The 26,952-nt window shown below is 40.8% G+C and overlaps 1 protein-coding gene across 2 annotated transcripts in view; it reads right to left on the bottom strand.

The window, feature by feature from the left end:
• ADGRB1 (adhesion G protein-coupled receptor B1) overlaps positions 1-26,952 on the bottom strand; it is a 335,561-nt gene that overhangs the window by 147,193 nt on the left and 161,416 nt on the right. For both annotated transcript variants that reach the window (XM_088456276.1, XM_088456275.1), the window contains exon 16: positions 2,355-2,481. In XM_088456276.1, coding sequence (XP_088312402.1) covers positions 2,355-2,481 — 127 coding nt within the window. The remainder of the gene's footprint in view (positions 1-2,354; positions 2,482-26,952) is intronic.

The raw sequence follows: 26,952 nt of genomic DNA on the forward strand, positions 1-26,952 counted from the left end.
CGTGATTCAGCAAGGAACGCAGCTGCTTATACACACGCAGTCAGTCGATTAGTTCGCACTGCGTATACTATGCACCACAGTGCGCATGCGTAAACTAGCAATTGCGATGGGAAATACATCTGCAGAGGCTACGCAGACCCAGAGCAGAGTGACTAACAGGATGTGCCGTTTGTGGGTGATGACGGGGAGTGGTCAGGCGAACGCTGGTGTGCCAGTGCGTTGCAACACCGACGGCATTTGTAAGTTGCCGCTTCTTGGTGGGATTGAAGTGAAAATTGAAGCAGTGCTAACATTACCCGTAAAACCCAGAGTTATTCAGAAGTATTCATGCTGCACAGATATGTGAACAAACAATAAATAGAAACATATAGTTTACATATATATATATATATATATATACACAGTATATATAAAATAAACAATTTAACCCTTTAATGTACTTGCACAGGATTCGTTGAAGGATGGTAAGGTGGCAAAGCAATTATTGACGATGTGCGCAGAACGGTTGGGTGAGGGTGCTCCACGGCCAACATCTTTACACCATTTCTTCTTGCACCCCATGAGGGAAAATTGCCCAATGTGTTATACGGCAACCTGCGCAGCCGGCCACCGTGATGATGTCCGCCGAGAATTGAACTGCCCCCCTCTCAGAATGTCGCCTGACTGCGCTCTGCCGACACGCAACCATCTTACACTGATAACTATGCAAATCCCAAATGTTTATTTTCAGCCAATATTCTCCGACGTAAAGATTCCCCAGATGTGTGTTGAGAACCGAACCAACCAACTGAGACGTTGCGAGGGCCTGTGAAACATTCACTCGCTGCCATAGGCCCACCCCAAGCACATAAGTGTACTGCATCTTTAAGTGTAGATGTTGTTTCCATGGTAACCGGGGGGGGAGCGAAACTGTATTAGTGAGACTCTAATAATAGCTAACCTTCATTCGACAAGACTTTGTGCAATTTGTGCATTAGAGGTGTATTCACGGAGACAGCGTCAATCACTAAACACATGCACAAAATGCCCGTCAAGAGGTGTGATACATGACTGCGCTGAAAAAGCTGGGGCCCCCAACCCGCCCCCAACCCCCCCCCACCCCCCAACCCCCCCCCAAGCTTTCTATGCACCTGATCGACAATCTTCATAGACAAAACCAAAATATTTATTTCAGCTGGAGACCCTGATTGGCAGCAGGAGAGGGTTACACACCGCCTACAGACACCTCGCGCATAATAACGAGCGGCCTCCAGATGAAATATTTACACTTGCGCCGGCCCAGTGATAGCAGCGCCACAAACCAGCTGAACAAACAGAGCATCGCGGTCATTCATAATAACATCACAGCTCCCAGCCATCAGAGCCACAGCCTGCCTGGGCTCCCACCAGGACCCTCTCAGACCCCCCCTCCCTCCCCATGGCAAACAATAGTGACTTCTCCAACACAATTGCAGTTCTAGCTGACAGGCATAGTAGGGGGGGGGGGGACACCTTTGGTACCACTGTCCAAATTAGGCATTTATAGCATCTGTTTTAGCATTGTATCGATCATTTGTGCCTGCAATCATGTAGGGAACTGCATGACATGAAGACTAAAAGCCAATGTGGCACAATACAACATTCCAAGGAGAAAACGAGAATCATCGCAGAATATCATCTTGTAATAGATTTTATGTGAACACAAACACAGGCGACGACAGCAAAAAACAGTGACAGATAATGACATATTATAGGACGATGCTAGGGCACCAACAAATCAATTTTGTTTCCAAACTATAAGAGACTATCTGGCAATGGAAGGAGGGGGGATGAGAGAGGAGGAGGGGATGGGAGAGTGAGGGGGGTCACGCTAGTTGTTCAATCATTGCTTTCTTTCTTTCTTTTTTTTTTTCTCTTTAATATTCCAGATTTCAGCACACATCATTTTTTTTTTGTTTTGCTTTGTTTTGCTGAGGTTGCAAGACCCAGATACATGCAACCTCTCACCTCCAGCCAGTGCACAAACTACTAATCTGCACCAGACCCAGCAGATGCCGGGTTACTTGTCCCAATATTCTAATGACTGAGCCTGTACCACCTCTGTGGCCCAGGGAGACAACCACAGGATGGATGGAAGTGTAAGGGGCACAATGTATCCCCCCAACGTGGGCACAGTGTTTCACCGACATTCTGAGGACAGGGTCTGTTAACTCTTCCCTGGCCGCAGCAGCCTCTCGCAGTGCAGTGGGTGAGGGGGGGCTGCAGCATCACTAATTCTATAGACTCTGACCCCGCTGCAAGGTTATATATGCGGGGAAAGAGAAGGGACCTGGCTGGAAAGAAAGGTGACAGAGATGGGTTTTAGAGGCACTTACCATGTCTGTACTGAGCTGGGATAAAATGGCGAAGCTGGATAGGCGATCACAGGAGCATTTAGTACGGTATGAATCCACGGGGATTGTACGACAGCCTTTGAAAGACCAGGCACCGAGATTAGAGGATCTATAAGGGGGAGAGAGAGAAGAGAGAGAAAAAAACGGGAAGAGATGTACAACCAAGAATGATAAATAAAGGCATGGGGGAGGAATCAACTGTGAGGGAACCATATCAACATAATCTGCAGCTATATTTAGATCTATAGAGGATGCAAGGGAAGAAAAAAACACACACACACACAGATATTAGTGTAAATATACCAAAGAGATGACATACCAGACTGTTATAGATGCTATTGGGGGGTTGGCTCATGTTGAAGTCTATAAAACACACACACGGATATTGGAGAGAGGAGGGGAGACTGTGGGGGGCTGGGGATTACAGTGAAGTGAAAGGAGCTGGGAGGAAGCGGGGAAAATGAATGGGGATCTGATGGGGAAAGATGCTAGCTGCGAAAGGGTCTCCAGATCTGACAGGGGGGGTAGGGAAATGGATGCATGCAAATCGATCAGGTCGGGCTGAATGGTGTTGTCTGGACGCGGCGGCATGAGCAGGGAGGGCGGCTGGAGTAGAGATGGAGGGAAGGGGGAGCTGCAAATTGACAGTCGGAGGAGAGAGAGAGAGAGAGAGAGAGAGAGAGAGAGAGGAGCTCACACACAAGTTTGAGATGTGAAAGTGGGGGATGGGAAGACGGGATGGGTATAGGGCTTCCAGCCAGCAGTAAATTTACTGACATTCAATAAAAAAAAATTAGGTCACATTTTCCTCTGCCAGTAAAGTAAAAAAAAAAAAAAGTAAATAAAATCATTGTAAATATGAAACTCCCAGGTTATGTTATCATCAGTAGCTGTGCTCTGCAGGACCGTGTAAGGCTGTAAGCCCCCTGTCATTACACCTGAGCCCCACTTGTACATATTTCCAGCTTTTCAGGACATATATTGGTGTTAAATAAATAACAGAGTTATAGAATTTCTATCAGTAAATGCCTAATTTGTTCCTCCATTATTATTAGGACAGATTTGGTCACAGAGATAAAATTCATCTGTTGAAAAAAAACAAATTAAAAAGGAAACTAAATGGATGATCGAGCAGGGCTGGCAGCCTGGAGGTGAGAGGTGTAGGGTAGCCATGGGCAAGATGTGGCTCGTACAGGACAAATCCTCCCCACTCTCCCTCACTCCTAGGGTGCCAGACACATCGGCCATACATGGGGCTAGGGACCTGATTCAGACCCGGTCGCTAGATGCGGGCGCTCGCTCCCAGCGTATGGAAATTCAGCTAAGTCAAGTCAAGGCAGCCGCTCACTCGGCAAGGCATAAGCACGCCCACTGTGTCTTGGTGAGCGATCACTTTGTGTTTATGCCCACCAGCCTGTCTCTAGCCGCCCACTAGCGTACATCATCTCCAGAAAGTATATACAACCATCGGTACATGGGGTTCCATCGGATCTGTCCACAGCGGTTGTGGTTGACTGTACCCTACCGCAAGCACTGCGAGCACTTCAGTGTATTTTTCAACCAGGTGACGTGTACTATGACGCTGCCTGTTAAATATGCACACCCCAGAAACGGCGTGAAAACATTCTGGCACGCCTGCGTCCACAACTACACTCCCCCGTTACTACTGCCATGCCCCTGTTACCGCCCACAAATGGTTTCTCCTGTCACTCATTCCACTAGGCTGTCTTTGCAGGGTGAGCGAGCAAAATCCGATCGCTCATACTAGTTTGCGCACGCGCACTGCGAACTACACGCATGTGCGAACATCATCTGCAACGAGAGGCAGCTTGCTAGCGAACGGGTCTGAATCAAGTCCTAGGTTGTAAATAATAAACTAAGTCTTAATTCTAATGATCCATATGAAATGTCATGGTGTAATGTCTGTCCGATTACATCTCTATATTGTTCAGCTAAAGTCCAAACAGAGCCATGTAGCATTCATACATTGTGGGCATGATTCAGCACAGATCGCAACTGCGATCGCAAAAGCGATTACACATGTAGTCTCACTGCGAAGATATGCTAATGATAGAGATAGTATTGCCATACACAGTCTAACGTAAGGATGCCCACCTTACCTTACACACATCCGTAATGTTTAGCATGACTGAGAAACCATCAGTAACATGGAGTACCATTACAGCATCACACACACTTACACAGGCTCTGACCTTACTCAGGAATTACTAATCTCATCACACACAGTGATTACACAAGACTGAGAAACCATCAGTAACATGGAGTACCATCACATCCTCACACACACTTACACAGGCTCTGACCTTACTCAGGAATTACTAACCTCATCACTCGCAGTGATTACACAAGACTGAGAGACCATCAGTAACATGGAGTACCATCACATCCTCACACACACTTACACAGGCTCTAACCTTACTTCGGAATTACTAACTTCATCACACGCAGTGATTACACAAGACTGAGAAACCATCAGTAACATGGAGTACCATCACAGCCTCACACACACTTACACAGGCTCTGACCTTACTCAGGAATAACTAACCTCATCACACGCAGTGACTACACAAGACTGAGATACCATCAGTAACATGGAGTACCATCACATCCTCACACTCTTACACAGGCTCTGACCTTACTCAGGAATTACTAAGCTCATCACACGCAGTGATTACACAAGACTGAGATACCATCAGTAACATGGAGTACCATCACATCCTCACACACACTTACACAGGCTCTGACCTTACTCAGGAATTACTAACCTCATCACACGCAGTGATTACACAAGACTGAGATACCATCAGTAACATGGAGTACCATCACATCCTCACACACACTTACACAGGCTCTGACCTTACTCAGGAATTACTAACCTCATCACACACAGTGATTACACAAGACTGATATACCATCAGTAACATGGAGTACCATCACAGCCTCACACACACTTACACAGGCTCTGACCTTACTCAGGAATTACTAACCTCATCACATGCAGTGATTACACAATACTGAGACACCATCAGTAACATGGAGTACCATCACAGCCTCACACACACTTACACAGGCTCTAACCATACTCAGGAATTACTAACCTCATCATACGCAGTGATTACACAAGACTGAGACACCATCAGTAACATGGAGTACCATCACATCCTCACACACATTTACACAGGCTCTGACCTTACTCAGGAACTAATAACCTCATCACACACAGTGATTACACAAGACTGAGAAACCATCAGTAACATGGAGTACCATCACAGCCTCACACACACTTACACGGGCTCTGACGTTACTCAGGAATTACTAACCTCATCACACACAGTGATTACACAAGACTGAGACACCATCAGTAACATGGAGTACCATCACAGCCTCACACACACTTACACAGGCTCTGACCTTACTCAGGAATTACTAACCTCATCACACACAGTGATTACACAAGACTGAGAAACCATCAGTAACATGGAGTACCATCACATCCTCACACAGGCTCTAACCTTACTCAGGAATTACTAACCTCATCACACGCAGTGATTACACAAGACTGAGAAACCATCAGTAACATGGAGTACCATCACAGCCTCACACACACTTACACAGGTTCTGACCTTACTCAGGAATTACTAACCTCATCACACACAGTGATTACACAAGACTGAGAAACCATCAGTAACATGGAGTACCATCACATCCTCACACACACTTACACAGGCTCTGACCTTATTCAGGAATTACTAACCTCATCACACACAGTGAAAGCCCAAGCTACGTATGGCATCGCAATGACTAATTTATGCACGCCTCTGCAACAGCGTTCAAACGCACTGGCACGTGCCCCCCCACCCGTCATTCACAACCCCTAATGGTCCTTCCTGTTAATCACTCTGTCATGGGTCTGCGTAGCTGCTGCGATCGCAGTGGGCGCATGCACAGTACGCATCAATCGGCTGATTGCATGCATATTAGCAACTGCGATCGGTAATGTATCAGACCCATATTTCAGAAGTTAGAAATGAATCTCTATACTGCAGATTCGAATGGAAATTTCCTCTAATATCCTTGTTATAAATCAGATTGAAATGTAACCTTTAGGGATTAATGTATATCATTGATTTCAATGTTCACGCATCGCCTGTGACCATGTGCTATTAAATGATTGCAAGTCACTGACTTCTCTCCTGAGTTTCCCCTGACACCACAGGATGCACCTCGAAACCAATACGTAATAGGAGCTGCTGGTTACACAATGTTATACTTGTTCTGCCTTTTCTATCTTAGCCGCACATATCATAGGATCGGAATCGGTATGATGTACCGGCGGACGGAATGCCGGCGGTCAGAAGACCAACAGTGGCATCCCGATGGTGAAGATCCTGACAGGTGCAGGTAGGTAACCTAACCCTCCCCCTCTCCCCTGTGTAAACTCATTTCAGCGCTGTTTGCGAAAACACAGTAGTGTCAGAATAGTACCGCCATTAATCAGAGATGCACTGCATGTACGCACCTGCACTAAACCTACACATGTATATACATTTAATTAATTAAACCGACAAAGCAGGACAGTAACCTCACTCATGATATATTCTGATATGCCACCATCATTTCCTGTTCCACGTGTGCGGCAGCAATGTTGCCCTCTGTGCCACCCAACGTAGCAAAAACAAAGGAGGACATAGCGACTACCTACTGTACGACACTGAGAAGTGTGTCTGATTACCTGGCCACCAGTGCCATATTAGCAACAGGGCAACCAGTGTGAGGTCATGTGGCATTAGGTCATGTGGCATCATGTGAACTTTGGTGTCTGTGTGGCATACAGTGAACTGGGGCACTACAGTTTAAGACACACTTGTAGTGCTGGGAGTAATGACACAGTATATCATATTGACAAGTTTATTGGTAGGGGCCCCCACAATTCTTAATCTGGCCCTGCTGACCACACAAATCATATGATATGTCAACAGTAGAAATCATTAAATATTGCCACCTAATATATGATACATCAAGTTTTTATATATATATATATATATATATATATAGCAAATGCAAAAGTGGGTGGTCATGGGGGGGTGATGACGCGATTCATGTAAATCACTTCATCGTTGCCCAACCCCCTACCTGTAATCTCGGCATTGTATAGTGGGGGATGCGGGACAGCGATAACGCACCACCGGGCTCCTGCACCTATGCCGCCCCCATGCTCTTTGCTGCGCCAACCTGGCTGCCTCCTCCGGGAAAGTCAGTAAGTATGATATATACAGTATATTAGTTATGATAGTTCAGCATCTTGGTTTTTTTTTGCAACAAATTACTTAAAATATAATACTCATCGTTGAAAACTATTTTTGCTAATTTTTTTTAAAAAATAGGGATTTTATAGATGTCCAACAACAGGACAGGATTCACTCGTCATAAGAAACCGACATAAAATAATTGCTCTGATCTTTCCAATAATATCACATATGGATGTTGGGTGCAGAAGCAGCGTGTACATACTGTCCCTTTATAAATATGCCATGTACATAGACCGTCATTTCATCCATTTATATAGTTTCATAGCTACATCTTTACGTTATTCTAGGCTCGCCACTTGGTGTGACTCGAATTTCTAATGTGGACCAAGGGCCTGATTCAGAACCGCTCGTAAGCGGCCGCTCGTTCGTTCCGAGCGATGTTTGCAAAACTGCGTATGCGTACGGATCGTAATACGCATGCGCGAACCAGTCAGTGCGGCCGAAAATCGTTTGTGCGCTAAAAAGTGAATGCCTGCTATTTTGAGTGACAGGAGGGGGCGTATGTGGGTGGTAACAAGGGAAGGTGCTTGAAAACGGGGAGTGGAGATCCGAACGCAGGCGTACTTAAAGGTCAAAACGGGCATTTTATGGGTGTGCATAATTAATACAGCAGCGTCATTGACCACGTCACTGGGTTATTTTATAGTCAGAACTGCTCGCAAGATTGCGGTAGGAAAAACCAACCACAAGAATAGCGAGCAGTTCATACGCTGGTCGATGTACTCGATTAATCTAATAAACAGCGGAAATAACGTAGGATGCGAGCGGCCAGGGGGCGTAGTTTTCCAAAAAACTACCGCATGTTTGGTTCGCTTGTTCAGACCTAGAGGCGTGAACAGACTGCAAGGAGCGAACGGTTCATTTGAATAGCCACCCCCTTTTTTCTGAACCAGCGACCGCAAATAGCGTCCGGCTCTGAATGAGGTCCCAAGTCTGCAAATCAGTGCTACCAAGTAGGGTGCCCCCGAAACGTCATCATCGGAGATCTAGGTCTTATCTGTACTGTGTATGTCAGATGAGACTTCACAGACGTTTCACTCCTGGATCAAGAAACATGCTGGGGTCTATTTACTAAGCAGTGTTAGGAGAAGTGAAAAGTGATAAGGTGCCAGCCAATCAGCTCCTAACTGTCATCTCACAGGCTGTGTTTGAAAAATGACAGTTGGGAGCTGATTGGTTGGCACCTTATCACTTTTCACTTCTCCTAACACTGCTTCGTAAATAGACCCCTCTGTCTGGTACATTAATAAGTGTAAGATCTGCTCAATAATTGATGTTATGTCTGAAAATGCTTAATTGTGTATAGGCATAGGTGTATCTATAATGGGGGCAAGGTACGCGTTGCACCTTCTATTGTACACCCTGCACCCTGAGCATACCTAACTGGTTACAGAAATTGGGCACCCACTCCAATGTGCCCCCATCTTCCTAGTAATGTATTCGGATAGATGTCGCTGTGCAGTGAAAACAAACTCTCTCTCTATATATATATTAAACTCTCACATGCACAGTACATATACCCATTTGGGAGTAAAGTAGATACAGAAGAGAGCGGATTACAGAGATGATAATGGTAAACATTTATTCCAAGGCAGCGTAATTAGCCATGGCGGCTGACACCGCACTGTACAGGGTAAAGCACAGGCACTGGAACCAGGGATCTACGACTAATGAGAATAATATTTCCAATTAGCGCGCCTCACCTCCCATAATCACTGAGTAAACAGATGAAACATTAAAGCCACGCTACGATGAAAGCAGAAAATAAAAACTCGCACCCCCTTGATGCCAGCGGGAGCCCATAATGCTTCATTACTACACAGAGAGGGTTAAAGAAATACCTGCCGGTAATTTACTTCTGTGACATATGCAATTGTGTCACATGTGGACTCAGCAAAGAACAATCCAATTAAAAAATGGATATAGAACAGGACGCGTGGCGACTTTTCCATAGGAGGAATTTTTGTACTTGTTACACGGAGAGATGAGAGGCGGACAGGGTAGAAAGCGGCATGGCTGCACCTGTCCCTCACACACCTCACTGCAGGTGTATATAGAATTATTACATTGTCACTGCATGGGTATAGGATATTACATTGTCACTGCATTTGTATATAGGATTATTACATTGTCACTGCATGTGTATAGGATATTACATTGTCACTGCATGGGTATAGGATATTACATTGTCACTTCATGTGTATAGGATATTACATTGTCACTACATGTGTATAGGATATTACATTGTCACTGCATGTGTATAGAATTATTACATTGTCACTGCATGTGTATAGGATATCACATTGTCACTGCATGTATATAGGATATTACATTGTCACTGCATGTGTATAGGATATTACATTGTCACTGCATGTGTATAGAATATTACATTGTCATTGCAAGGGTATATAGGATAACACATTGTCACTGCAGGTGTATATAGGATATTACATTGTCACTGCATGTGTATATAGGATATCACATTGTCACTGCATGGGTATAGGATATTACATTGTCACTGCATGTATATAGGATATTACATTGTCACTGCATGTGTATAGGATATTACATTGTCACTGCATGTGTATAGAATTATTACATTGTCACTGCATGTGTATAGGATATCACATTGTCACTGCATGTATATAGGATATTACATTGTCACTGCATGTGTATAGGATATTACATTGTCACTGCATGTGTATAGAATATTACATTGTCATTGCAAGGGTATATAGGATAACACATTGTCACTGCAGGTGTATATAGGATATTACATTGTCACTGCATGTGTATATAGGATATCACATTGTCACTGCATGGGTATAGGATATTACATTGTCACTGCATGTATATAGGATATTACATTGTCACTGCATGTGTATAGGATATTACATTGTCACTGCATGTGTATAGAATTATTACATTGTCACTGCATGTGTATAGGATATCACATTGTCACTGCATGTATATAGGATATTACATTGTCACTGCATGTGTATAGGATATTACATTGTCACTGCATGTGTATAGAATATTACATTGTCATTGCATGGGTATATAGGATAACACATTGTCACTGCAGGTGTATATAGGATATTACATTGTCACTGCATGTGTATATAGGATTATTACATTGTCACTGCATGTGTATAGGATATTACATTGTCACTGCATGTGTATAGGATATTACATTGTCACTACATGTGTATAGGATATTACATTGTCACTGCATGTGTATATAGGATTATTACATTGTCACTGCATGGGTATATGATATTACATTGTCACTGCATGTGTATATAGGATTATTACATTGTCACTGCAAGGGTATAGGATATTACATTGTCACTGCATGTGTATATAGGATTATTACATTGTCACTGCATGGGTATATGATATTACATTGTCACTGCATGTGTATATAGGATTATTACATTGTCACTGCATGTGTATAAGATATCACATTGTCACTCCATGTGTATAGGATATTACATTGTCACTACATGTGCATATAGGATATTACATTGTCACTGCATGTGTATAGGATATTACATTGTCACTGCATGTGTATAGGATATTACATTGTCACTGCATGTATATAGGATATTACATTGTCACTGCATGGGTATAGGATATTACATTGTCACTGCATGTGTATATAGGATTATTACATTGTCACTGCATGTGTACTGTATATAGGATTATTACATTGTCACTGCATGTGTACTGTATATAGGATTATTACATTGTCACTGCATGTGTATAGGATATTACATTGTCACTGCATGGGTATAGGATATTACATTGTCACTGCATGTGTATAGGATATTACATTGTCACTGCATGTGTATAGAATTATTACATTGTCACTGCATGTGTATATAGGATTATTACATTGTCACTGCATGTGTATAGGATATCACATTGTCACTGCATGTATATAGGATATTACATTGTCACTGCATGTGTATAGGATATTACATTGTCACTGCATGTGTATAGAATATTACATTGTCATTGCAAGGGTATATAGGATAACACATTGTCACTGCAGGTGTATATAGGATATTACATTGTCAATGCATGTGTATATAGGATATCACATTGTCACTGCATGGGTATAGGATATTACATTGTCACTGCATGTATATAGGATATTACATTGTCACTGCATGTGTATAGGATATTACATTGTCACTGCATGTGTATAGAATTATTACATTGTCACTGCATGTGTATAGGATATCACATTGTCACTGCATGTATATAGGATATTACATTGTCACTGCATGTGTATAGGATATTACATTGTCACTGCATGTGTATAGAATATTACATTGTCATTGCATGGGTATATAGGATAACACATTGTCACTGCAGGTGTATATAGGATATTACATTGTCACTGCATGTGTATATAGGATTATTACATTGTCACTGCATGTGTATAGGATATTACATTGTCACTGCATGTGTATAGGATATTACATTGTCACTACATGTGTATAGGATATTACATTGTCACTGCATGTGTATATAGGATTATTACATTGTCACTGCATGGGTATATGATATTACATTGTCACTGCATGTGTATATAGGATTATTACATTGTCACTGCAAGGGTATAGGATATTACATTGTCACTGCATGTGTATATAGGATTATTACATTGTCACTGCATGGGTATATGATATTACATTGTCACTGCATGGGTATATAGGATTATTACATTGTCACTGCATGTGTATAAGATATCACATTGTCACTCCATGTGTATAGGATATTACATTGTCACTACATGTGTATATAGGATATTACATTGTCACTGCATGTGTATAGGATATTACATTGTCACTGCATGTGTATAGGATATTACATTGTCACTGCATGTATATAGGATATTACATTGTCACTGCATGGGTATAGGATATTACATTGTCACTGCATGTGTATATAGGATTATTACATTGTCACTGCATGTGTACTGTATATAGGATTATTACATTGTCACTGCATGTGTACTGTATATAGGATTATTACATTGTCACTGCATGTGTATAGGATATTACATTGTCACTGCATGGGTATAGGATATTACATTGTCACTGCATGTGTATATAGGATTATTACATTGTCACTGCATGGGTATAGGATATTACATTGTCACTGCATGTGTATATAGGATTATTACATTGTCACTGCATGGGTATATAATATTACATTGTCATTGCATGTGTATATAGGATTATTACATTGTCACTGCATGGGTATAGTATATTACATTGTCATTGCATGTGTATAGGATATTACATTGTCACTACATGTGTATATAGGATTATTACATTGTCACTGCATGGGTATATGATATTACATTGTCACTGCATGTGTATATAGGATTATTACATTGTCACTGCATGTGTATAGGATATTACATTGTCACTGCATGTGTATAGGATATTACATTGTCACTACATGTGTATAGGATATTACATTGTCACTACATGTGTATATAGGATATTACATTGTCACTGCATGTGTATAGGATATTACATTGTCACTGCATGTGTATAGGATATTACATTGTCACTGCATGTATATAGGATATTACATTGTCACTGCATGGGTATAGGATATTACATTGTCACTGCATGGGTATAGGATATTACATTGTCACTGCATGTGTATAGGATATTACATTGTCACTGCATGTGTATAGAATTATTACATTGTCACTGCATGTGTATATAGGATTATTACATTGTCACTGCATGTGTATAGGATATCACATTGTCACTGCATGTATATAGGATATTACATTGTCACTGCATGTGTATAGGATATTACATTGTCACTGCATGTGTATAGAATATTACATTGTCATTGCAAGGGTATATAGGATAACACATTGTCACTGCAGGTGTATATAGGATATTACATTGTCACTGCATGTGTATATAGGATATCACATTGTCACTGCATGGGTATAGGATATTACATTGTCACTGCATGTATATAGGATATTACATTGTCACTGCATGTGTATAGGATATTACATTGTCACTGCATGTGTATAGAATTATTACATTGTCACTGCATGTGTATAGGATATCACATTGTCACTGCATGTATATAGGATATTACATTGTCACTGCATGTGTATAGGATATTACATTGTCACTGCATGTGTATAGAATATTACATTGTCATTGCATGGGTATATAGGATAACACATTGTCACTGCAGGTGTATATAGGATATTACATTGTCACTGCATGTGTATATAGGATTATTACATTGTCACTGCATGTGTATAGGATATTACATTGTCACTGCATGTGTATAGGATATTACATTGTCACTACATGTGTATAGGATATTACATTGTCACTGCATGTGTATATAGGATTATTACATTGTCACTGCATGGGTATATGATATTACATTGTCACTGCATGTGTATATAGGATTATTACATTGTCACTGCAAGGGTATAGGATATTACATTGTCACTGCATGTGTATATAGGATTATTACATTGTCACTGCATGGGTATATGATATTACATTGTCACTGCATGGGTATATAGGATTATTACATTGTCACTGCATGTGTATAAGATATCACATTGTCACTCCATGTGTATAGGATATTACATTGTCACTACATGTGTATATAGGATATTACATTGTCACTGCATGTGTATAGGATATTACATTGTCACTGCATGTGTATAGGATATTACATTGTCACTGCATGTATATAGGATATTACATTGTCACTGCATGGGTATAGGATATTACATTGTCACTGCATGTGTATATAGGATTATTACATTGTCACTGCATGTGTACTGTATATAGGATTATTACATTGTCACTGCATGTGTACTGTATATAGGATTATTACATTGTCACTGCATGTGTATAGGATATTACATTGTCACTGCATGGGTATAGGATATTACATTGTCACTGCATGTGTATATAGGATTATTACATTGTCACTGCATGGGTATAGGATATTACATTGTCACTGCATGTGTATATAGGATTATTACATTGTCACTGCATGGGTATATAATATTACATTGTCATTGCATGTGTATATAGGATTATTACATTGTCACTGCATGGGTATAGTATATTACATTGTCATTGCATGTGTATAGGATATTACATTGTCACTACATGTGTATATAGGATTATTACATTGTCACTGCATGGGTATATGATATTACATTGTCACTGCATGTGTATATAGGATTATTACATTGTCACTGCATGTGTATAAGATATCACATTGTCACTACATGTGTATAGGATATTACATTGTCACTACATGTGTATAGGATATTACATTGTCACTACATGTGTATAGGATATTACATTGTCACTGCATGTGTATAGAATTATTACATTGTCACTGCATGTGTATAGGATATCACATTGTCACTGCATGTATATAGGATATTACATTGTCACTGCATGTGTATAGGATATTACATTGTCACTGCATGTGTATAGAATATTACATTGTCATTGCATGGGTATATAGGATAACACATTGTCACTGCAGGTGTATATAGGATATTACATTGTCACTGCATGTGTATATAGGATTATTACATTGTCACTGCATGTGTATAGGATATTACATTGTCACTGCATGTGTATAGGATATTACATTGTCACTACATGTGTATAGGATATTACATTGTCACTGCATGTGTATATAGGATTATTACATTGTCACTGCATGGGTATATGATATTACATTGTCACTGCATGTGTATATAGGATTATTACATTGTCACTGCAAGGGTATAGGATATTACATTGTCACTGCATGTGTATATAGGATTATTACATTGTCACTGCATGGGTATATGATATTACATTGTCACTGCATGGGTATATAGGATTATTACATTGTCACTGCATGTGTATAAGATATCACATTGTCACTCCATGTGTATAGGATATTACATTGTCACTACATGTGTATATAGGATATTACATTGTCACTGCATGTGTATAGGATATTACATTGTCACTGCATGTGTATAGGATATTACATTGTCACTGCATGTATATAGGATATTACATTGTCACTGCATGGGTATAGGATATTACATTGTCACTGCATGTGTATATAGGATTATTACATTGTCACTGCATGTGTACTGTATATAGGATTATTACATTGTCACTGCATTTGTACTGTATATAGGATTATTACATTGTCACTGCATGTGTATAGGATATTACATTGTCACTGCATGGGTATAGGATATTACATTGTCACTGCATGTGTATATAGGATTATTACATTGTCACTGCATGGGTATAGGATATTACATTGTCACTGCATGTGTATATAGGATTATTACATTGTCACTGCATGGGTATATAATATTACATTGTCATTGCATGTGTATATAGGATTATTACATTGTCACTGCATGGGTATAGTATATTACATTGTCATTGCATGTGTATAGGATATTACATTGTCACTACATGTGTATATAGGATTATTACATTGTCACTGCATGGGTATATGATATTACATTGTCACTGCATGTGTATATAGGATTATTACATTGTCACTGCATGTGTATAAGATATCACATTGTCACTACATGTGTATAGGATATTACATTGTCACTACATGTGTATAGGATATTACATTGTCACTACATGTGTATATAGGATATTACATTGTCACTGCATTTGTATAGGATATTACATTGTCACTGCATGGGTATAGGATATTACATTGTCACTGCATGTGTATAGGATATTACATTGTCACTGCATGTATATAGGATATTACATTGTCACTGCATGGGTATAGGATATTACATTGTCAGTGCATATGTATATAGGATTATTACATTGTCACTGCATGTGTACTGTATATAGGATTATTACATTGTCACTGCATGTGTACTGTATATAGGATTATTACATTGTCACTGCATGTGTATAGGATATTACATTGTCACTGCATGTGTATAGTATATTACATTGTCACTGCATGTGTATAAGATATCACATTGTCACTACATGTGTATAGGATATTACATTGTCACTGCAGGTGTATATAGGATATTACATTGTCACTGCATGTGTATAGGATATTACATTGTCACTGCATGTGTATAGGATACTACATTGTCACTGCATGTGTAAAGTATATTAAATTGTCACTGTATGTGTATAGGATATCACATTGTCACTGCATGTGTATAGTATATTGCATTGTCACTGCATGGGTATAGGATATTACATTGTCACTGCATGTGTATAGGATATTACATTGTCACTGCTGGTGTATAGTATATTACATTGTCACTGTATGGGTATAGGATATTACATTGTTACTGCATGTGTATAGTATATTACATTGTCACTGCATGTGTATAGGATATTACGTTGTCACTGTATATGTATAGGATATTACATTGTCACTGCATGTGTATAGGATATTACATTGTCACTGCAGGTGTATAGGATTATTACATTGTCACTGCATGTGTATAGGATATTACATTGTCACTGCATGTGTATAGGATATTACATTGTCACTGCATGTGTAAAGTATATTAAATTGTCACTGTATGTGTATAGGATATCACATTGTCACTGCATGTGTATAGTATATTACATTGTCACTGCATGGGTATAGGATATTACATTGTCACTGCATGGGTATAGGATATTACATTGTCACTGCAGGTGTATAGTATATTACATTGTCACTGGATGGGTATAGGATATTACATTGTTACTGCATGTGTATAGTATATTACATTGTCACTGCATGTGTATAGGATATTACATTGTCACTGTATGTGTATAGGATATTACATTGTCACTGCATGTGTATATAGGATTATTACATTGTCACTGCAAGGGTATAGGATATTACATTGTCACTGCATGTGTATATAGGATTATTACATTGTCACTGCATGGGTGTATGATATTACATTGTCACTGCAAGTGTATATAGGATTATTACATTGTCACTGCATGTGTATAAGATATCACATTGTCACTACATGTGTATAGGATATTACATTGTCACTACATGTGTATATAGGATATTACATTGTCACTGCATGTGTATAAGATATCACATTGTCACTACATGTGTATAGGATATTACATTGTCACTACGTGTGTATATAGGATATTACATTGTCACTGCATGTGTATAGGATATTACATTGTCACTGCATGTATATAGGATATTACATTGTCACTGCATGGGTATAGGATATTACATTGTCACTGCATGTGTATATAGGATTATTACATTGTCACTGCATGTGTACTGTATATAGGATTATTACATTGTCACTGCATGTGTACTGTATATAGGATTATTACATTGTCACTGCATGTGTATAGGCTATTACATTGTCACTGCATGGGTATAGGATATTACATTGTCACTGCATGTGTATATAGGATTATTACATTGTCACTGCATGGGTATAGGATATTACATTGTCACTGCATGTGTATATAGGATTATTACATTGTCACTGCATGGGTATATAATATTACATTGTCATTGCATGTGTATATAGGATTATTACATTATCACTACATGGGTATAGTATATTACATTGACATTGCATGTGTATAGGATATTACATTGTCACTGCATGTGTATATAGGATTATTACATTGTCACTGCATGGGTATATGATATTACATTGTCACTGCATGTGTATATAGGATTATTACATTGTCACTGCATGTGTATAAGATATCACATTGTCACTACATGTGTATAGGATATTACATTGTCACTACATGTGTATATAGGATTATTACATTGTCACTGCATGTGTATATAGGATATTACATTGTCACTGCATGTGTATAGGATATTACATTGTCACTGCATGGGTATAGGATATTACATTGTCACTGCATGTGTATAGGATATTACATTGTCACTACATGTGTATATAGGATATTACATTGTCACTGCATGTGTATAGGATATTACATTGTCACTGCATGTATATAGGATATTACATTGTCACTGCATGGGTATAGGATATTACATTGTCACTGCATGTGTATATAGGATTATTACATTGTCACTGCATGTGTACTGTATATAGGATTATTACATTGTCACTGCATGTGTACTGTATATAGGATTATTACATTGTCACTGCATGTGTATAGGATATTACAATGTCACTGCATGGGTATAGGATATTACATTGTCACTGCATGTGTATATATATAGGATTATTACATTGTCACTGCATGTGTATAGGATATTACATTGTCACTGCATGGGTATAGGATATTACATTGTCACTGCATGTGTATAGGATATTACATTGTCACTGCATGTGTATAAGATATCACATTGTCACTACATGTGTATAGGATATTACATTGTCACTGCAGGTGTATATAGGATATTACATTGTCACTGCATGTGTATAGGATATTACATTGTCACTGCATGTGTATAGGATATTACATTGTCACTGCATGTGTAAAGTATATTAAATTGTCACTGTATGTGTATAGGATATCACATTGTCACTGCATGTGTATAGTATATTACATTGTCACTGCATGGGTATAGGATATTACAATGTCACTGCATGTGTATAGGATATTACATTGTCACTGCAGGTGTATAGTATATTACATTGTCACTGCATGTGTATAGGATACTACATTGTCACTGTATGTGTATAGGATATTACATTGTCACTGCATGTGTATAGGATATTACATTGTCACTGCAGGTGTATAGGATTATTACATTGTCACTGCATGTGTATAGGATATTACATTGTCACTGCATGTGTATAGGATATTACATTGTAACTGCATGTGTAAAGTATATTAAATTGTCACTGTATGTGTATAGGATATCACATTGTCACTGTATGTGTATAGTATATTACATTGTCACTGCATGGGTATAGGATATTACATTGTCACTGCATGTGTATAGTATATTACATTGTCACTGTATGGGTATAGGATATTACATTGTTACTGCATGTGTATAGTATATTACATTGTCACTGCATGTGTATAGGATATTACATTGTCACTGCATGTGTATAGGATATTACATTGTCACTGCAGGTGTATAGGATTATTACATTGTCACTGCATGGGTATAGGATATTACATTGTCACTGTATGTGTATAGGATATTACATTGTCACTGCATGTGTATAGTATATTACATTGTCACTGCATGTGTATAGGATATCACATTGTCACTGCATGTGTATAGTATATTACATTGTTACTGCATGGGTATAGGATATTACATTGTCACTGTATGTATATAGGATATTACATTGTCACTGCCTGTGTATAGGATATTACATTGTCACTGCATGTGTATAGGATATTACATTGTCACTACATGGGTATAGGATAATTACATTGTCACTGCATGTGTATAGTATATTACATTGTCACTGCATGTGTATCGGATATTACATTGTCACTGCATGTGTATAGGATATTACATTGTCACTGCATGTGTATAGGATATCACATTGTCACTGCATGTGTATAGTATATTATATTGTCAGTGCATGTATATAGGATATTACATTGTCACTGCATGTGTATAGGATAATACATTGTCACTGCATGTGTATAGGATAATACATTGTCAGTGCATGTGTATAGGATATCACATTGTCACTGCATGTGTATAGTATATTACATTGTCACTGCATGTATATAGGATATTACATTGTCACTGCATGTGTATAGGATAATACATTGTCACTGCAGGTGTATATAGGATATTACATTGTCACTGCATGTGTATAGGATATTACATTGTCACTGCATGTGTATATAGGATTATTACATTGTCACTGCATGGGTATAGGATATTACATTGTCACTGCATGTGTATAGGATATTACATTGTCACTGCATGTGTGTAGGATATTACATTGTCACTGCATGAATATCGGATATTACATTGTCACTGCATGTATATAGGATATTACATTGTCACTGCATGGGTATAGGATATTACATTGTCACTGCATGTATATAGGATAGGACATTGTCACTGAATGTATATAGGATATTACATTGTCACTGCATGTGTATATAGGATATTACATTGTCACTGCATGGGTATAGGATAATATATTGTCACTGCATAGGTATAGTATATTACATTGTCACTGCATGTATATAGGATATTACATTGTCACTGCATGTGTATATAGGATTATTACATTGTCACTGCATGTGTATAGTATATTACATTGTCACTGCATGTGTATATAGGATAGGACATTGTCACTGCATGTGTATAGGATATTACATTCAGTGGCGTAACTAGGGTATTTGGAGCCCAGGGCAAATTTGAAAAGGGAGCCTCCCCTCTCATTATCCCAATATGTGCGCGTGCCTAAGGCAAACGCTGAAAAAATTGGCGTTGTCACTTAAAAATGGGGCGTGTCAACATGACACAACCCTTTATTTTCACGCTGAACATTCCTATCTATATGCACCTTAACCCCAGAAGTACCCCTTATACAGTACCCCCAGTATGCAGTTGTGGTCCCTCTTATGCAGGCCCATAGTAGTGCCCCTTACACAGTATCCCCAGTAGTGGTCCCCCTTATACAGCCCCCCATTAGTTCCGCTTACTCAGTGCCCCCAGTAGTGGTCCCTCTTATGCAGGCCCATAGTAGTGCCCCTTATACAGTATCCCCAGTAGTGGTCCCCCTTATACAGCCCCCCATTAGTTCCGCTTACTCAGTGCCCCCAGTAGTGGTCCCCCCAAATGCAATGCCCTATGTAGTGTTCCCCCTTATGCAGTGCCCCCAGTAGCAGTCCCCACAATGCAGTGCGCCCAGTAATGGTATCCCCTTATGCAGTGCCCTTTATATAGTGCCCCCAGTAGTAGTCCTCCCCCCCCTATGCAGTGCCCTTTATATATTGCTCCCAGCAGTAGTCCCCGGCATGCAGTTTTCCCAGTAGTGGTCCCCCTTATGCAGGCGCCCAGTAGGGACCCCCACCTATCTAGTGACCCCTGTAGTGGTCCCCCTGTGCAGTGCCCCTAGCAGTGAGCCCCTTATATAGTGCCCCCAGCAGTAGTACCCCCCCTCCCAAGCAGTGCCCCCAGTAGTGGTCCCCCTGATGCAGGCCCCCAGTAGTGACCCCCCCTATCCAGTGGTCCCTGTAGTGGTCCTTCCTGTTATTGCCCCCAGTAGTGGTCCCCCCAGTGCAGTGCCCATTGTAGTAGGCCCCTTTTATAATGCCCCCAGTAGTAGTTCCCCCCCTCCCATGCAGTGCCCCCAGTAGTGGTCCCCAGTAGTGATCCCCCCTATCCAGTGCCCCCTTTAGTGGTCCTTCCTATTATTGCCCCCAGTTGTGGTCCCCCCAGTGCAGTGCCCCTAGTAGTAGGCCCCTTTTATAATGCCCCCAGTAGTAATCCCCCCCCAAGTAGTGGTCCCCAGTTGAGGTTCCCCCTCCCGATTAAGTGCCCCCAGTAATAGCTCCCCCCATTAGAGGTCCTCCCAATAATGGTGCCCCCAGTAATAGCCCCCCCAGTAGAGGTCCTCCCAATAGTGGTGCCCCCAGTAGTAGCCACCCCACGTTGTGCCCCTACCCCCAGTAGAGGTCCACCCCCCTCCTCGTTGTGCCCCCAGTAGTGCAGGCAGGTTTTAAAAAAAAATATCTAAAAATATACTTACCTGAATCCACGCTGCTGCTCCGGACCGCGACACTGCTCCCGCCGCCGCCCGCCAGTCCTCTCTGGCTGGCGCGCTCAGTATTATGGGAGAGACGTCATGATGTCATGATGTCTGTCCCATTACCCACTGCAGGAGCCGGACGGAAGTCCGGCTCTTGCAGTGGGTGCTGCAGCAGTCAATGAGAGTCTATCTGACTCTCATTGGCTGCTGTTTAACACACGCATCGCTGCCAGCGCTGGCGGCGATGCGTGTGTTATGCACAGCCTGAGCCCGCCTCCTGGCGCTATTGGGCAAGTGCTAAGGGGGAGGGAACGGGCTCAGGTGTGCAGCACAGGACCGGCGCTGGAAGCCTAGCGCCGGTTCTGGGTAAATGAGTAGCGCTGACCGCACTCACTGTGGTCGGCGCTACACTGGTGGCTAAATAGGGCGGGCCGGACCGTGGTCGGCGGCGCCCCCCCCCTCCCCCGCGCCGCCGGTCCCACGGCGCCCAGGGCATGCACCCCGCTCACCCTGCCCTAGTTACGCCACTGATTACATTGTCACTGCATGTGTATAGGATAATACATTGTCACTGCATGTGTATAGGATAGGTGTATAGGCTATTACATTGTCACTGCATGTGTATAGGATAGGTGTATAGGATATTACATTGTCACTGCATGTGTATAGGATAGGTGTATAGGATATTACATTGTCACTGTATGTGTATAGGATAGGACATTGTCACTGCATGTGTATAGGATAGGTGTATAGGATATTACATTGTCACTGTATGTGTATAGGATAGGACATTGTCACTGCATGTGTATAGGATAGGTGTATAGGATAGGTGTATATGATAGGACATTGTCACTGCATGTGTATAGGATAGGTGTATAGGATATTACATTGTCACTGCATGTGTATAGGATAGGTGTATAGGATAGGGTATTGTCACTGCATGTGTATAGGATAGGTGTATAGGATAGGGCATTGTCACTGCATGTGTATAGGATAGGTGTATAGGATATTACATTGTTACTGTATGTGTATAGGATAGGTGTATAGGATAGGGCATTGTCACTGCATGTGTATAGGATAGGTGTATAGGATAGAGCATTGTCACTGCATGTGTATAGGATAGGTGTATAGGATAGGTGTATAAGATAGAGCATTGTCACTGCATGTGTATAGGATAGGACATTGTCACTGCATGTGTATAGGATAGGTGTATAGGATAGGTGTATATGATAGGACATTGTCACTGCATGTGTATAGGATAGGTGTATAGGATATTACATTGTCACTGCATGTGTATAGGATAGGTGTATAGGATATTACATTGTCACTGCATGTGTATAGGATAGGTGTATGGGATATTACATTGTCACTGCATGTGTATAGGATAGGTGTATAGGATAGGTGTATAGGATAGGGCATTGTCACTGCATGTGTATAGGATAGGTGTATAGGATATTACATTGTCACTGCATGTGTATAGGATAGGTGTATAGGATATTACATTGTCACTGTATGTGTATAGGATAGGTGTATAGGATATTACATTGTCACTGCATGTGTATAGGATAGGTGTATAGGATATTTCATTGTCACTGCATGTGTATAGGATAGGGCATTGTCACTGCTAAACCCTGACCAATGTGGGCATGCCTGTCAGTCTGTCCATGCAGGGGTCACTAGCCAGTGAAGTTGCACATGGGCCCTAAGATTACAATATTGACATGGATCTCTATTTTACTCCCCATCTCCTATTATCTAAAAGTCTGTAATAACTTCTATAAGTACCACCTAGGACCAACCACAGGAGTACAGTACTGTATATGGGATTATATGACACTGTCAATCCTTTGCATGCCTCAGTCACCGAGCTACTTGCTCCCAATCCCTCTTCATGTGATGAATTGTGGTGGGGGTATGGCACAGGGAGGAGAGGTGACTGTTATGGACCTGTAATAGCCCCTCAAGATGTTGGAATCGACCCTTATTATTCCAACATTATTTCCTCCATGTGCCTCGGACTAATTTCCTTTCACACGGTGACTGCAACTTTATTATGTATTCAGAGCACTGATTAGTTATGTGCTATATTGTGTATGACTTGTGTACTATGGGCCTGAGATGGACGGATTTTCACAGCCGCACACAATAATTGATCTACAATAGCAAACACTGTATAGAGAGCTGGTAACAAAGTAACAAGATGTACTGAAGATTTATACAAGATGAGAATGTGCTACTTTGTATCAGCTCTCTGTATAGTGTTTTATATTTTAGATCAATTATTGTGTGTAAATAAAAGTTTTTTTTTATATAATTTTACTAGAGATGTGCACGGACCATTTTTTGCTGGGTTTTGGTTCTAATTCGTCATTTGGTTTTGGATTTTTCTTCCCCAAGAATTGACAAAAAAAGCTAAAAATCACATCATTTTTGAAGTTTTTTGGGCCTGATTCAGAGCCGGACGCTATTTGTGCTCGCTCGTCCTGAAAATAGGGATGGCTATTCAAATGAACCGTTCGCTCTTTGCGGTCTGTTCACGCCTCTAGGTCTGAACGAGCGAACAAAACTTGCTGTCGTTTTTTGGGAAACTACGCCCCCTGGCCGCTCGCATCCTACGTCATGTCCGCTATTTATTAGATTAATCGAGTACATCGACCAGCGTAAGAACTGCTCGCTATTCTTGAGGTTGGCTTTTCCTACCACAATCTTGCGAGCAGTTCTGACTATAAAATAACCCAGTGACGTGCTCAATGACGCTGCTGTTTTAATTATGCACACCCATAAAACGCCCGTTTTGACCTTTAAGCACGCCTGCGTTCTGATCTCCACTCCCCGTTTTCAAGCACCTTTCCCTGTTACCACCCACATACGCCTCCTCCTGTCACTCAAATTATCAGACATTCGCTATTTTGCGAGCACATGAATTTCGGCCGCACTGACTGGTTCGCGCATGCGTATAACAATCCGTACGCATGCGCAGTTGGGCAAACATCGCTCGGAGCGAACGAGCGGCCGCTTACGAGCGGCTCTGAATCAGGCCCTTTGTTCCTAAAGTATTATTAACCTCAGTAACATTAATTTCTACTAATTTCCAGTCAATTTTGACCACCTCACAGCTCACAATATTGTTCACCAACATCGGCCACAGGCTGGCCGGCTAAACTAAGCAACAGAGCAGCGGCACAAACACACTGCAGCTATTTCTATTCAAAAATCTTTTGCAAATTAGTAATGTACTAGCTATAACCAATCAAACTAACTCGCAAGTACTTTCAAAAGAAAACAATACAACACAGACATTTCCTAAGAATAGTGCACGGTATATCCTTGCTCTAAAGTGGTTGTAGTTAACAAAAAAAGCAAAGAAAACAAAACTCCTAAACTATGTGTAAAGTAGCAACAGCAGACGTGAATGCCTCCTACACAGGTGCACATGCACCCAGCACATGCCTATACTCAGTGCCCAATCTGTACCTCCGTCCTGGCGGCCCTGAGCCAATGATGACTGGCACTCTATGCCCAGGGAAAGCCTCGATCAATCAGTCTTTTTGTCTATGCCCAGGGAAAGCCCCGATCAATCAGTCTTTTTGTTGAGCAGTTCCCCAAAATAAATCTCCATAACCATAAAAACAGCGTTCCGTACCTGGGGGTCGGATACAGTGCGGGTTACAGTGTGGGATGGATACAGTGTCAGCAGTGCAGCTGGTCGGTGTCTTCAGTGCAGTGGGGGCCGTAATCTTGCGTGAGAGCCGTGACAGATGGCTCTCTCAGCCAATCAGCGGACAGCCCATTGATTTTAATGGGACTTTTGAAATTGGCACCCGAGCCAAAAACAGCGAGACCCGACAGCTGCGGCTCGGAGCGCCTCGTATCCCAGAAGTTCGGAGCGGTTCGGATTCTAAATTTTATATGTGTGTCCCAGTTGATCTAATTTCTGCCATCTCATATTAAAGCACTATACTGTATTTTCCATAGAGCAGTTCTTATCTTGTTTTCTTATTGTTCTAATTTAGGGGAGTTCCCAGATACTCTGCTGCTTTAACTACAATAATGCATTTACTATATTCTTATATATTTACAATTGCTGTTATTTTTTGCATATTAGCACCAGAAGTTTATGTTGTTTTTTTTAGGATCTTTTGGCATAAACCAGACACATTTACTACCATACACCGTCCGAGGCACGAGGCACGAGGCACAAAGTGGTTGAAAATTGGTTCAGTTGGCAAAATGGCAGCCTCTACCCTGTGCAGGTGACAGACACCCGTTTATGCATGCGCTGGATCCCACCAGAATAAATGGAAGCAAATATCAGGAGAACATTAATGGCCTTATATTAAATCTGGTATTGGCCTGGATTTCTGTCACAGCCATCTCCTGTCACCATATTTATTAATATAATATTCCCAGGACATCCAACCATACTTACCCTGGACTGGTAAGTCCTCACTTAGCCAGGCCAGAGGGTCTCATTCAGACCCGCTCGCGAGCACTGTACGCTCGC

Source organism: Taudactylus pleione, unplaced genomic scaffold (genome assembly GCF_031769625.1).
Source record: "Taudactylus pleione unplaced genomic scaffold, aTauple2 ptg000695l, whole genome shotgun sequence".
NCBI lineage: Eukaryota > Metazoa > Chordata > Amphibia > Anura > Myobatrachidae > Taudactylus > Taudactylus pleione.